This window comes from Pelobates fuscus, chromosome 5 (assembly GCF_036172605.1).
Source record: "Pelobates fuscus isolate aPelFus1 chromosome 5, aPelFus1.pri, whole genome shotgun sequence".
Classification (NCBI taxonomy): Eukaryota; Metazoa; Chordata; class Amphibia; order Anura; family Pelobatidae; genus Pelobates; species Pelobates fuscus.
The window spans coordinates 164521526-164538002 of record NC_086321.1 but is presented as its reverse complement, the minus strand read 5'-3'; the positions used below and the strand labels follow the sequence as shown (position 1 = coordinate 164538002).

Genomic DNA, 16477 nt, shown 5'->3' with positions numbered 1-16477 from the left:
TGAATTTGAACCAACATGCAAGGTTGGTGTATAAAATAAATTATTACTTAGCAATGAATTAGTAGCTCCTAGTTACTCAACTATTAATTTAGTGTTTCTGTTTTAGTTTCCTATTCAGAGCTGGTGAATCCTGATCCAGTTGAGCACTATTTAGCATTTTACCTCTGCACTCCCACCACTAATATGGGTAGTACACTCATTTTCTATAGGGTTGCCCTCCCCTGTACCAGATATTCATTGTTCGTGGGCCTGCAGATTATAGTACACAGCTTTTTTCACAAAATTGTGAGCTGAGCTAGGTAAAAGTATAGCAACTGCAGTATGGCTGCTTTTAGTTTATTGAGTACTTCCTATTGTGTCTGTTGATTAGAACTGTTTCTAGACAGAAGTTTAAGGGATGATTAGACCTCATAGACCATTATTAAAGTCTTCTGTAGTTTTATAAATATACTGGAAATGTATATTTCATTTTATAGATCAAATAAATGCATTAAAAAGAATAGGGAACATTTTTATCTCATTCCTTCCCTTTTTTACATTAAGAAAGTTGATTGGTAAAATTGTAATTATACATTTGCATATGTATCTTGAAATATGAATTCCCAGCACTAATTCAAGTAAAGCTTTACTAATTTTAATGCTGTCAAAACTGCATCTAAAACTGTATGATTACGATAGTAACTGTGTATACCAAGAGTGGTAACTGTAGTTAAATATCATATTTAATATTAATTACAAAGTCTCTGACTAACAGATCATACAATACCTTTGTCCTTTGTTTAGAGATTAGACATTCAAGTAACTACCTTCATATAATCACTATATTACATTTTCTAGGAAGCACTGTGTGTATGTATTTGTGTGTGTATATACAGCATGTGCATGTGCTGGATCTTGTGTATTTATTTATTTATTTATGTTTATTGTATAATATGGCCCCCAGCAGCACCCCATTTAAGCATGTTTAGGTGAGTGCAACCATCCCCCCATGTTTCATATATATATATATATATATATATTTGGGAGTCTAGCCAACTCCTTGGTTTTGCACCCCTCCCTGTTACAGGTGCCTCATCTCAGGTCCCTATTTAGCCTTGTACTGCAGAGAGCCTCAGATGGAATTTTTTCCCAAGTAAGTGGTTAATCTCATAAGAGCAGACAGACTGTGAGAGTAGGACCTGCCAACGATGGGGTACATTGACGTTGTGGCAGGCTTATGCAATGTATGATCATATAATGTAACTAAATCCCCATTATTTTTTTGCCTAGATTAGGTGTTTTTGATAAAAAAACTTTTAAAAACTAATAAAATCTGTCAACATTGAAGTTGCTGTTTAGTAGATAGGAGAGTGCGCTGGATCTTGTGTATTGTTTATTGTATATACATATATATATATACATATATATATATTACTTATAATGTCATGACAATAAATTAGTTAATACTTTTATTACTGAATTTTTCAAATGACTAATTGATAAGCAAAGACAATTGTTTTAAAAATGCTTCTTGAACAACTTTGTTTCTCAGGCAGTATACCATGGGGTTCAGAATAGGTGTTATCATTGTGTAAAAAACTGCCACCACTCTATTAAGTGCAACAGTATAGTTGAGTTTTGGTCTCACATACATAAACATAACACTGCTATAGTAAACAGCAATTACAATTAAGTGTGAGCTGGATGTTGAAAATACCTTTTTCCGACCTCTAGCAGTAGGAATTTTTAAGACCGTTTTAATAATATAAAAATAGGACATTAAGATAAAAAAGCATGATGTTAAAATTGTTATAGATGAGCAGATGAAACCAAGAAGGTCACTAGAGATAGTGTTGCCACATGTAAGTTTTAAGAGAGGTGGCGCATCACAAAAGAAATGATTAATTATATTACTTTCACAAAATGACAACTGGGAGATTGACATGGCTGGAGGAAAGGTCATGACAAAGCCAAAAAAACAAGAACATATGCTTAGATTTCGACACACATAACTGCTCATGAGAAGAGAATAACGAAGTGGATAGCATATGGCCAAGTAACGGTCAAATGCCATAATACCCAACAAAATACATTCAATAGATCCAAATAAGAAAAAGAAGAAAAGTTGCATAATACAGGAGGAGAATAAAATACTTCTTCCGTGTTGAGTAATGGTAGCCAATACCTTGGGAACAGTAACAGTAACATAGCAGACTTCCAATAAAGACAAATTGCGAAGATAAAAGTACATTGGGGTATGAAGAATTTTCTCTACCCATATAATGGCTATGATTGCAAAATTGCTGAGAATTGTTACTAGATATATAATAAACAGTAATAAGAAGAAAAAGTACTGTATTGTTGGAGAACCAGGAAATCCCAATATAACAAATTCTATAACTCTGCTTTCATTCTTCAGTGTCTTAATTTCATAATCTGCATTGGAAAAGCAAAATAAGTGCATGAGCATTAGCATAACAATATAGCAAATATTTCATTAATATTAAATGTTAACACAGCTGAAAGTCAGAATTTATACTTATATAATTTTTTCTCCGACCCCCCCCTTTTTATTTTTTTCCACTTATTTTATTTTGTTCTACATCTTTATCAATTCCCATTCTTCTTTCATCTATATACTCATTTTTACACACTTACATACCCATTTATCAATTTTTTTTTTATTATGTCATTTTTTATTATGTCATTCATTTATCATATCCCACTCATATCTGTCTTATTTATTACACTTATATTCATTTTCTTGCTATGAGAGGAGACTCTCTCTATATAGTTTCTGTGTCACTTTAAACAGTATCCTTTCTAGAGACATGTCATTTACATTTGATTTAGATATGGCACTATGCCTTATTAGAAATCCATATGCGTGGCGTAAAAAACGCATTCACTACGCCCATATGCTTACACCAGTACGGAGGCGTGCCTCTTGAGACCGGCCTCCGTCAAGGTACTACATTGCCCAACAAGCATTGCGCCGCCGCGTCACATGATCGCGTACGATGGCGATCACATGTTCATTATTCCCCTCTCTCTTTCCGGTCTCTCCATAGGCTTCATGCCATACTACATTTCCCAAAAGGCATAAGTACATACCATGTGATCGCGGCAGCTTGCGATCACATGATTATCGATCCCTTTTCTATTTTTAATATTAGGATTCGTTTTTAAGCTAGAAATAAAGGTTTTAATTATATTTTTAGTTACCAGCATTATGCACTTTTTACATTTAAGATTTGTTATATCTTTGTATTTCACACACTGTATTGATGACGTCATTTTGGCGCTAAAATTTGAATAATCATGTATTTTTTAAGTTTATATAAGTTATATAAGTATCTATGTACCAGGCTGATTTTTACTATTGCCAGTTGATAAAGCCCTGTGTGGTGAAACGCGTTTTGGCTATTTTCATATTTTAATTATATTAATAAAGGAATATTGGCTCTTTTACCATATATTTGCCATATACCTTTTATTTTATATTTTTTATTTTTCATTCTACCTGGTCATACATCACTTTGAAGTCGACATCCGTCCAAGAATCCTAGGTGGGGATAACACCACCCACGCCATTATATTGAGCAGTACACTGTGTGCAGAATTATTAGGCAAATTAGTATTTTGACCACATCATCCTCTTTATGCATGTTGTCTTACTCCAAGCTGTATAGGCTCGAAAGCCTACTACCAATTAAGCATATTAGGTGATGTGCATCTCTGTAATGAGAAGGGGTGTGGTCTAATGACATCAACACCCTATATCAGGTGTGCATAATTATTAGGCAACTTCCTTTCCTTTGGCAAAATGGGTCAAAAGAAGGACTTGACAGGCTCAGAAAAGTCAAAAATAGTGAGATATCTTGCACAGGGATGCAGCACTCTTAAAATTGCAAAGCTTCTGAAGCGTGATCATCGAACAATCAAGCGTTTCATTCAAAATAGTCAACAGGGTCGCAAGAAGCGTGTGGAGAAACCAAGGCGCAAAATAACTGCCCATGAACTGAGAAAAGTCAAGCGTGCAGCTGCCAAGAAGCCACTTGCCACCAGTTTGGCCATATTTCAGAGCTGCAACATCACTGGAGTGCTCAAAAGCACAAGGTGTGCAATACTCAGAGACATGGCCAAGGTAAGAAAGGCTGAAAGACGACCACCACTGAACAAGACACACAAGCTGAAACGTCAAGACTGGGCCAAGAAATATCTCAAGACTGATTTTTCTAAGGTTTTATGGACTGATGAAATGAGAGTGAGTCTTGATGGGCCAGATGGATGGATTGGTAAAGGGCAGAGAGCTCCAGTCCGACTCAGACGCCAGCAAGGTGGAGGTGGAGTACTGGTTTGGGCTGATATCATCAAAGATGAGCTTGTGGGGCCTTTTCGGGTTGAGGATGGAGTCAAGCTCAACTCCCAGTCCTACTGCCAGTTTCTGGAAGACAGCTTCTTCAAGCAGTGGTACAGGAAAAAGTCTGCATCCTTCAAGAAAAACATGATTTTCATGCAGGACAATGCTCCATCACACGCGTCCAAGTACTCCACAGCGTGGCTGGCAAGAAAGGGTATAAAAGAAGAAAATCTAATGACATGGCCTCCTTGTTCACCTGATCTGAACCCCATTGAGAACCTGTGGTCCATCATCAAATGTGAGATTTACAAGGAGGGAAAACAGTACACCTCTCTGAACAGTGTCTGGGAGGCTGTGGTTGCTGCTGCACGCAATGTTGATGGTGAACAGATCAAAACACTGACAGAATCCATGGATGGCAGGCTTTTGAGTGTCCTTGCAAAGAAAGGTGGCTATATTGGTCACTGATTTGTTTTTGTTTTGTTTTTGAATGTCAGAAATGTATATTTTTGAATGTTGAGATGTTATATTGGTTTCACTGGTAAAAAATAAATAATTGAAATGGGTATATATTTGTTTTTTTTGTTAAGTTGCCTAATAATTATGCACAGTAATAGTCACCTGCACACACAGATATCCCCCTAAAATAGCTATAACTAAAAACAAACTAAAAACTACTTCCAAAAATATTCAGCTTTGATATTAATGAGTTTTTTTGGGTTCATTGAGAACATGGTTGTTGTTCAATAATAAAATTAATCCTCAAAAATACAACTTGCTTAATAATTCTGCACTCCCTGTATATACCCAAGTCTCTACAAGCTTACCGGAACCCATAAGAAACCTTTAAAGTATTGGGACTATGGGGCGTGGCCTAACACTCGAGCCGCATTGTTCCTTTAGAGCTCCGTGGAGATACACGCTAAAGGAGGAAAAATAACCGGGCTACATACCAAACTCCGGTGCAACAACCTGCAAGGACCGACAAGATGTCACACCGTTCTACCAAGAAACCGGTAAAAGCGGATAAAACGACCTTTTTTATGGCTAAGGTCGCAAATCCTAAACGCCGCGACGGCTGTGAAGAAATCCAAGATGGCGGCGGCCACGGATCCAGGGAAGATTCTCCGTCCCCTCCCTCCTCACCCACCTCAATACTAGAGGATAGCCCCCTTACGATTACCACAATGAAGGCCTTCATGGCGGATTTCACCCTGCAGATACAGGGCACCATTGCAGGGCAAATCAAAACGCTAGCTGGCGAACTTAAAAGGGACATACAAGACCTGGGCCTACGCACGTCTCAAATGGAGAACACGATTAGCAAGCACGCCTCCGCGCACAACAGCATGGCTGACCAGCTACACCGTGTGCAACAACTTCTCCGTGAACAAAATCTGAAAATTGCTGACTTGGAAGATAGATCCAGGAGAAATAATTTGCGCATCAGGGGGATCCCTGAATCGATCACAAATGAAGCCCTGCACGACTACCTCCAGGCCTTTTTCCTGGAACTGATCCCAGAAGTCCACCCGGATCAAGTGGTCCTGGATAGAACGCACCGCCTCAGGAGACCCCAACATCTTCCTGCCTCTGCAGCCAGGGATGTAATAACCAGAGTGCATTTTTTCCATGTAAAGGAGAAAATTGTCAAAGCAGCTAGAAAAGATAATATACCCTCTCAATATGGGAACCTGAAGATCTTTGCGGATTTGTCAGCGCACACCCTCCAATTTCGCAAATCGCTTGCACCTATCACTACCACACTGAGGGCGCAGGAGGTTCCGTACCGATGGGGCTTCCCAGCAAAACTTATTGTCCACCACGACAACTCCAATCACCCCATCTCTTCTGTGGAAGAAGGCTTGAAGAAGCTGGCGGATTGGGGGCTACCTGGACCGGACGTACCTGCACAACCTGTTGCAAAAATACCGAGACTGTCGGCGGACTGGTCCAAGGCCTAACGGGAAGGCTGAGTATATGCTGCGTGATTGCTAGACCAATACTTCACTAACGGTTCCAATATTGTTTATATGTTGTGCCATTGCTCATTGATTCACCTGGTCCCACGACCTTAAGTGCAAAGAGGTTATGTTTATATAATGTTGATATAATGTTTATTGTTGTGAGTACTATCTGACGTACATAATGACCGCAACAACTTTTAGTTGACGGCTAGAATAGGCGCTGCCCATTAGCAGATACACTCCAGGACAAACTGGTTCCTGTTACTTAAGCATAAATAGGGCACGGCACTGATGGATATTGGTTGTGCCTCATGTAGCGAGGTCTCTTCCACCCACACACTCAGGAGATAATCTAAGGAGAAATTTTCACCTCCTACGCGTGACTCCCACCCCCCTAGATACGGTCGTCAGAACACCAAAACGACCGTGAGCCACGTCACCCACCACCTGTGCCTAGTATAACTAGGCACGATATAGCTCAAGTGGTTTTGAGCTCTTGTCACTTGTTCATAAATGTTTTTCTATGTTACCCCTATCTCCACTCCCCCCCCCTCACCAAGTTGGATTTCAATCTACTGCACCGTTGTGATTATCAACAGACCTACCATTACACAGCTGAGCAACAGTATATACTACTCACTAGTCACCTCACAATACCATACGCTTTATGAATATGAGACTCATGAGTCATCGCCTACCCGATATCTAATAATCTGTTATGAAAATAGTTTCCTATAACGTGAAGGGACTTAACTCCCCAAATAAAAGAAGCCTATTACTTCAGACACTACGACACCAACATGTAGATATAGCGTGTATCCAGGAAACCCATTTTAAATCAACCATAGAACCAAAACTATTTGCTAAACAATACCCTAACCAATTCCATGCTAAATCTGCTACCAAAACGAAAGGGGTGTCAATCCTAATTAACAGGGACATAGCTCTGGACGTTCAGAGACAGTACATTGACCCGCAAGGGAGATTCATTATATTAGTGGGGCTTTTTAATGCGACACAGTACACACTGGTCACAGCCTACTTCCCCAACACAGACTCGACGAACTTTCTTAACACACTCCTCCAAATAGTGGAGGACTACCGTCAGGGAGGCCTAATCCTGTGTGGGGATTTTAACTTTATTCAATCACCACAATTGGACACATCAGCTACGCCATCCCGTAATAGGGGCAGACGCCTGTCCAAGACGTGCAAAAACCTCACCACCCTGATCTCAAAATATGGCCTGTACGATGGCTGGAGGATCTCGCATCCCATGGAGAAGGACTACACGTTCCACTCCGCGGTGCATAACACTTATTCCCGCATAGACGCATTCCTACTAGACGGTAGATCCCTGGCCCAAATGGCGGAATGTAAAATTGGATCATTTGCTTGGTCAGACCATTGCCCAGTCTACATCACACTACATGACGCGTTCCAATTCCGGGGGCGAGGGACCTGGAAACTTAATGAGTCGTTACTCTCTGACGATTCCTTTGCGGACCTAGTAAAAAACGAATAAGACCATTACTTCCGACTGAATAGCGGAGGAGAGGTATCAGAAACCTCGGTTTGGCTAGCCCATAAGGCGGTCATCCGGGGCCTATTCATTAAAAGATCAGCATTCTTGAAACGACAGAGACAGGGAGATCTTCTCCGATGTCAAGAACAAATTGCAGAACTAACAAATAGGAACAAGGCCAACCCCACCAGAAAACTTGCTGAGGAACTCCAGCAAGCCTACAGTAAACTACATACATTAAACGCAGCGAAAACTGCGTATTTCCTAAATAGATTGAGAGCGACTAACTACCACTCTTGTGGAAAAACTAACAAGTACTTAGCAGCACGACTGCGGGACAAACTGTACACTAACAAAATAGCATACATACTGGGGGAAGACGGGACAAAAAAACTAGGGCCCCAAGAGATTAGTGACACATTCGCCACCTTCTATTCCAGACTATATAATTTGAAAGACGACCCCAAGACACACCCCCCCACTGCAACTGAAGTGAAAACATTTCTGGACCGCATTAAACTACCCCAACTCTCGCAAAGCCAAATAGACACCCTGACACGCCCCCTCACGGTGAAGGAGATCTTAGACACTATCAGGGAATTGCCTAATGGCAAGTCACCTGGAGCAGATGGGTTTTCCAATCTCTACTATAAAAAGTACGCCTCGACCTTGGCACCACACCTGCTGGATACCTTCCAACAGGCGATGGAGAGGGGAGCACTGCCGCCAGATATGCTGCGGGCCACTATAGTGACCCTCCCAAAACCCGGTAAATCGACTGACAACTGTAAAAATTTCCGGCCTATCTCCCTACTCAATACGGACGCTAAGCTGTATGCTAAAATCTTGGCTAACCGATTTGCCCCTTTGCTGCCCTCCCTTATCAAAGATGACCAGACAGGCTTCGTGAGGGGAAGACAGGGCCTAGATAACACCCGAAAGCTATCAGTGGTTCTCCAGCAACTTAGGGGGGCCAGAGGGGGCGGTCTCCTGTTAGCACTAGACGCCGAAAAAGCGTTTGACCGCCTTGGCTGGCCCTTCCTTCAGGGGGTACTGGAGGCATATGGGGTCCCATCTCAAGTTTGTCAACAAATATTCGCACTCTATGCGAGCCCCTCGGCACAAGTGCTCCAAGCGGGTTTCCTCTCCTCCCCTTTCCAGATAACCAACGGTACGAGGCAAGGGTGCCCGCTCTCCCCGTTGTTGTACGTCCTAGCTTTAGAGCCATTGTTAGAGGGTATCAGACTTAATGATGAAATCCACGGAGTTACGATCTGCCACAAAGTGGTCAAGGTAGGAGCTTTTGCGGATGACATCCTACTTTACCTAACTCATCCAGGTACCACTCTCCCCGTAGTTATGAGGCTGATCAAGGAATACGGGAAGGTGTCCTACTACTCCCTCAACACGTCCAAAACTCAGGCACTAGGCATATCACTATCAACCACCCTAACGAAACAACTTCAGCGAGACTACACATTCGAATGGAGAACTGATACTATCACGTACTTGGGGATTACATACACGAGAACCCACCCTGCCCTGTTCGCAGCAAACTATGTAATCGTATGGAATAACTGTCGTAACTTACTTAAAAAATGGTCACCTGGACTAGCCCCGCCCACCGGCCGGGATGCCGTGTGATGGCCGCCGCTCGCCCTTACCTCCGAGCTGCGCGAGCCTTTCAGCACCTGCTTGGTGAGCGCGATGACGTCAGCACCGCACGTACCAACCTTCTCGGTAAGCAAACCCTTCACGGAGTGTCCGTACCGAGCTTGCCCGTCCGCGGACGCAGCCATCTTGGCTACCGCTTCCTTCTCCATCAAGATACAACTACGGGTCAGCCTGCAGTCCAAAAGGCGTAATCTAGCGATCTGTGAGGAGGATGCTACCAGGGGTTGTCATGGAAACCGGTGTTAAAGGGGCAGTGTGTCTCCTTTTGTTTTTCTTTCACGGGGTTATTCACTAAAGTGTGAATTGTCCAAATAAAAATTCACTAAAGTGTGAATTGTCAAAATTTGAATTTACTAAAGTGTGAATTGCCAAAAACTAAAATTTTAAGCCAAAATAGTCAAAAATAAAAAATTCTTCAAATCCCCTATGTTTCCAAGTGGACCACTTTGGCCTAAATTTAAAGTTCAATTTGAGTCAACAATAATTTACACTTTGGTGATAAAACCAATTCATGTGGGGGCGGGGCCTGACCGCCAAGATGGCCGGACGCACATGCTGCGTGCTCCGGTGGCAAGGGGCATAATCTGAGCCCTCACGGCGACCTACTGAGACTATATTTACTTACCAACCTGAGGGGGTTAACCAGCACCAGAAGCGGCACCCAACGGTGCGCGAAACATGCAGCTCCGACCACGGAAACCGGAGCAGAGCAGCAGGGCCTACCGGTCACTGAACCTAGTGGACCACGGGGGAGACGGCCGCTCTCCTGGGACCATACTGGGCCACGACCTCAACATGGGGCCCCGTTCCCCCCCCCTTGGACCGGTGGGGGTCATCCCGGTATCCATCAAACCAGGGCAAGCGACTTCACAAGCCCCGGCTAAACTCCGCGGCTCGAGCAACACGGCCAGTGGGCCTCTCAAGATGGCGGCCGCGACTCAACGGCAGAAAAGCGCGCCAGCCCAACCAAGCAGCCAGAGTTTCTACACGGCAGAGCAGTACGCTGAGAGGCTAGACAAGCTCTTCCAAAGGCTCTGGGAGCGACTGATACTGCGCTGTAGATGGGAACCACCCGACCCGGTGGGCACAGTAAGGAGGGACAAGGTGCGGAGCTGGCATGGACCCGCAACGGGCAAACCACGCAAGGCGACAATCGCAGACCGCCCTACAATCCTTCCCGGGCTGAAGGCCTCCCGGAGGACACCTCCACGGCACCGACCACACCGCCAGAAGCCCGACCGTCGCAGGCGACGGCAGAACATCCGAGCTCCCCACGGCGCCCGACAGAGGGTGGACCCGGCCTCGACTAAGAGAGCACGAGTCCGTGGACAACAGGTGCTGGCCTTCATTCCGGCCTGGGGCTGGAGCACTCCTTCCTTGCACCAGCGGCTCACCGGCCTCTCGCTGACCCGTCCGGCACATGGCTCAGACTTTCCCAGCAGGGGTATTGGCTGATGGATGGCCTGTAAGCCCGCAGCCCCATCACATGCCGCCCACAACTATGGACTCTTGGTGGACAATATAGCAGGCAAATTGTTGTATTTCTGTGGGTATGACTACTCACAATACCATAGTGTGCCATGTAGATGGTTTACCTTTCCTTTCCTGTTCGTCCTGCTGTTTAAACGACGTAACTCAGCTTCAGTATAGATGACACTCTTGATGGATAGCAATGTTTTATTTTATTTTATTTACTTGACCTAGCTTGTCTACGTTCAGCGAGTAATTATATGATCGTTGCTGTAGCCTATGTACTCTAACTCTTAAAGCGTGTACCTTACTCAGACACCCAAAGACCATAACCAGTTCATAGCTTAACATACCCGACCAGCACTACTGACGCTGAACTAGCCAGACCTGCTTGCATATTGAAGTTAACATATACCTAGCATAAGTAACCAATGTTTTTTCTCACCCATGTGTCTCCTGACACCTGACTAACATGATCTAGTGAGTTACCAACCCGGATCCTTTGATCCATAGCTTGTATTTTCAAACTGGAGTTTAACTACACTACATAAAAAAAAAAAAAAAAAAATGAGGCATTGAAAATTTGGAAATGTACTCTAATTTTGCATATTGTCGTACCAACCCTATGTTGTAAATCACTTAAACGTTTCCCCCGATTTCTCTTCTGTATCCCATACTTTATGCCTTTAATAAAAAAAAAAAAAAAAAAAAAAAAAAAAAAAAATGGTCACCACTATACCTGTCTTGGACGGAAAGGATCTTAGCGATCAAAATGTCAATCCTACCTAGGCTCCTATATCTGTTTTGTAACCTGCCGCTAGAACTCCCCAGATCCTTTTTCAAAACGGTCCAATCAGATATAAACCATTTTGTGTGGAAAGGGGGCAAACCCAGAGTGACACAAGCTTTGCTAAATGCACCTAGACGAGAGGGGGGACTGGCGCTGCCTAACATACACACGTATTACTGTGCAACTGTCATAGCCACTGCCCTCCCACATTTCCTCCAAACACCACCCCCGCAATGGGTACAACTAGAACGAGCGCTGGTGGCCCCACACACTTTATCCAATGTAGTATGGATACCGAAAAAATCTAGACCACAATGGCCCCTAGCACCTCACTCGATTGAGCTACTTCTAAAGCTCTGGGACAAACACGCGACACAACTCAGCGGCCACAATGGCTTATCGCTGGCAACACCGATCATGTCCTTCACATATTGCATCCCCACATTCCACGCCACGCCATGGCACGTCCGGGGTATCACTCACCTGACACACTTGTACGAACAAGGCAAACTGCTCAGCTTTGAGGAGCTGCAAACTCGGCATTCACTGCCTCCCACATCATACTACTCCTATATCCAGTTACGATCATTTTTGACTAAATACTACTGTAGGGATGCGGTACCCAACCTACTGCCCGTAATTCCTAATATATGGGAACAGATGCTTATTAAGGGATTGCTCCCCACTACGTGTAAACCGATCTCCGTGTGTCACAGACTACTGTCACGCCATCTGCCCTTTGCTGCCTCAAAAATAGCATTACTGTGGGAAACAGACCTGAACTGCTCCCTCTCGAGCACAGATTGGGAACGTATATTCCGATTGCCTCAACTCCTGATCAAATCATCTACACACCTAGAACAACTTTACAAAACAATTTATAGATGGTACATGGTACCGAGCAGGCTGCACAAAATTTTTCCTAACACCCCCAATAAGTGCTGGCGCTGCAATGGGACGGAAGGCACTGTCTTACATATCTGGTGGACGTGCCCTCACCTCCAAACCTTCTGGGCGGTGGTCCACAAACTTGCCCAAGCGGCAACTAGTTGCATTCTTCCCTTTGGGCCCCAGCAGATGTTGATAACGGACCTCCCGAGAGGACTGCCCAGGGCCACACAAACACTCCTGCTGCACATCCTTTTAACAGCACAACGCTTAATCGCGCAACATTGGAAACAAACAGCCACCCCTAGTATACAACGAGTCACTGTAGAATTAGATACACAATGCTCGTTTGAAACGGGCCTAAAAGCGCTGTTCCCACCGGCGAACACCGCCCAGGCAGCATGGGACATGTGGAAATCATGGAGATCGGGTAATAAACGAAAGTAAATGTAACCTACCAATAATACTGTATATGGAATTTATAAGTGGGACAGCACCTCGTAATTGGATTGGAGGAAGCGGTTAGAGTGTGGAACTAGAACACAAAGATTAAGGCCATCCTGCTAGATCCCATAGGGGAATGTGTCATAGGTGCCACCAGAACACTCCGTCCCATGAAGGATGTAACAATCAGTTTATGTGACTAAGTGTGGTACACGCTACTTAACTACTTAAATACTTAAATACTTAATATTCACTGCCAGCTGTATTCGAATTGTAACATGCATGGATGAAATCTGTTTACCTTCCCCCCCGCCTTCCCTCTTCTTTTCTGTACCCTTAACCGCATAAAAAATAAAAATTGTCAAATTTAAAAAAAAAAGTATTGGGACTATTATACGTATATATTCTTATTCTATTTTAACGTTTTTATCATATGTGAGCACATTATATTTATTTATATTCTTCTGTATAGCGCGACCTATTCTTGTGTTTCTACCATTTCTTTTTTGAGGACATTAGAGGGAACCTCATACTTATAGGTTGCAGCTTCTTATCTGTTTTTAGCTCTCATTAGATCACACAGCGCTGATCCTATACCTATTTTGAAAGTCAGAATTTCCTTGCAAAATGTCATATTTATTGTTACTAATAAAATAATGAAAAATAATAATTAAAAAATAAATACAACATGTATATTTAAAAAAAACTTTCGATGAAAGCATGCCTGTGTTTTTAACCCTGATGCTCTACACTTTATGCAAACATAGTTGAAAAATCATTTGACAGCAATTCCCATACTAAAAAGTGAAATGGCTGTTAAAATAAATGCCTTGAGGATAAATGATGGTCCTGGAAATTCATGGGGATTAAATTAGAAACCATTGTTTTTAGTTTAGTAAAAAATATGTATTATATATTTCTTCACATGTAATTATTATTATTATTATTATTATTATTATTATTATTATTATTATTATTATTATGTTATTATTTATATAGCACCATAAAATTCCATAGCGCTTTACAGTGGGTGGACGAACAGACATGTAGTTGTAACCAGACAAGTTGGACACACAGGAACAGATGGGTTGAGGGCCCTGCTCAATGAGCTTACATGCTAGCGGGAGTGGGGTAAGGTGACACAAAAGGTAAGGATAGTATTAGACTAATGACAGCTTCAAGAGAGGAATCAGTTGGGAGCTATTAACAGTTTAATTGATACGCTTTTATGAAGAAGGGGTTTTTTAATGATTTTTTTGAAGGAGTGGAGACTGGGTGAGCATCTAACGGAGGAGGGAAGTGAGTTCCACAGGAACGGTGCAGCCCTGGAGAAGTCTTAAAGGCGAGCATCAGAGGTGGGAGTACGGACAGAAGATAGACGTAAGTCTTCAGCAGAGCGGGACATACGTGTGTATTAGTGAGGACGGATAGGGAGCAGCATTATGTAGAGATTTAAAATCAAGAACCAGAATCTTAAATTGAGCCCTATATCTTAGAGGAAGCCAATGTAGGGACTGACAGAAGGGTGAGGCATGGGAGGTGCAGGCAGACAGGAAGATGAGCCTTGTTGTCGCATTCATTATGGACTGTAACGGTGCAAGTTGGGATCACGTAAGACTACTGAGAAGTGAATTACAGTAGTCAAGGCGAAAAAAGGACAATGGAATCAACCAGCACCTTAGTCGCATCTGGCGTTAAGTAGGGTCGGATGTGCGCAATGTTTTTGAGATGGAAGCGGCAGGATTTAGCGATAGACTGAACATGAGGCGTGAAGGAGAGTTCGGAGTCAAAGAGAACACCTAGGCAGCGAGCCTGAGTGGTGGAGCTGATGGTAGAACCGTTGACTTGGAGGGAGACAGACACAGGAGTAGCCACACTTGAGGGAGAAAAGACTAGAATTTCAGTTTTGGTCAAGTTGAGTTTAAGGAAGTGAGCAGACATCCAGTTAGAAATAGCAGAGAGGCAGTCAGAGACACTAGTCAAGAGGGACGGGGAGAGATCAGGAGAGTACAGGTAGATTTGCGTGTCATCCACATAGAAATGATATTGGAAGCCAAAGAAGCTAATGAGTTTACCAAGGGAGGTAGTATAAATAGAGAACAGTGGGGGACCAAGGACTGAACCTTGGGGGATACTAACAGAAAGGAATTGGGGAGAAGAAGTAGAGCCAGACAAAGAAACACTGAAAGAGCACTGGGAGAGGTAGGAAGAGCACCAGGAGAGAGCAATATCTTGTAGACTGATATTGCGGAGGATGAGAAGAAGCTGGTAATGATCAACAGTGTCAAAAGCTGCAGACAGTTCAAGGAGAATTAGGATAGAGTAGTGACCACGAGATTTTGCAGTGAGTAGATCATTTGATACTTTGGTCAGTGCCGTTTCCACAGAGTGCTATGCACGGAAACCAGACTGAAGCGGGTCTAGCAGAGAGTTAGACTTGAGGAAGTCTGTCAATCTTGCATACACAACTCTTTCAAGGATCTTGGATGCAAAAGGCAGTAGCGAGATAGGATGGTAGTTGGATGGGGAGTTATGGTCAAGGTTGGACTTCTTTAGAATAGGGGTTAAAGTGAATAAAAAGCACAAATACAATGGCAGTATCTGTTCCATGTTTTATTTAACTTATGGTTATTTTAAGATACTATGTATAGTTTACATCTAAGAGATCTTGTAGTACTAAATCTTTGGTGTTTGTTCAGTAAACTGGGGAATTTGGCAATTTAGGAGTTAATTCACTCTAGCCACATGTCCCCTGGCTTTGACTCACTTTATATTCTATATTACAAACTAAACAATAAGGAAAGCTAAAAAAACCTGAGCTCCTTTTGAGCTAATGTGTAATGAGGATTGAGCTTTTAGATTGCAGTAGCAAGATCTATACATGGGATCAAGATTTCTAGCCGCCCTCTCACAGAAGACAAATTTAAATTGAGCAATGTCAAGCAAGTGGGGAGTTAGAACATCCATTGCTGCATGCTGGTGTAGAAAAGCTAGCAACTATCCTAGGAGACAAAGATCTTTGTCTGTGCCATGAAACAGAGCGCAGCCACAAGGAGCTGTACTTGGACAAGCTATATTCACAACTCCTCGTGGTTTGGGCTTTATTAATGCATGAAGTCACAAAAGAACACGTCGGGAGGGAGCTGTATTTGGAACAAAAAACAAATAATAAAGTATGCTGTGCCTTTATGATTATTTAAAGAATCAAAATTATTCAAGTGCAAATATATAAACCTTTGAAGTTTCCATACAAATGTGTAATACAATAACATATATTAACCCCTTAAGACCGCAGCAAAATGTACAAGTTGTGATCCAAAAAAAACGTAAACAAAACCTGGCATTTGCGCTATATGTCTGTCCAACCGTAATTCACC

The 16477-nt window shown here is 42.8% G+C and overlaps 1 protein-coding gene across 1 annotated transcript; it reads right to left on the bottom strand.

Annotated features, from left to right (window-relative positions):
- Window positions 1-1471: 1471 nt before the first annotated feature.
- LOC134612054 (olfactory receptor 6F1-like) lies at window positions 1472-2443 on the bottom strand. The gene has a single exon (XM_063456433.1). It carries the CDS (start codon window positions 2441-2443, stop codon window positions 1472-1474), a length of 972 nt encoding a protein of 323 aa, XP_063312503.1.
- Window positions 2444-16477: the final 14034 nt, after the last annotated feature.

What these genes read in the sequence shown, in the direction of transcription:
- LOC134612054 (XM_063456433.1), bottom strand. Translation starts at nt 2,443, where the DNA reads ATGCACTTATTTTGCTTTTCCAATGCAGATTATGAAATTAAGACACTG.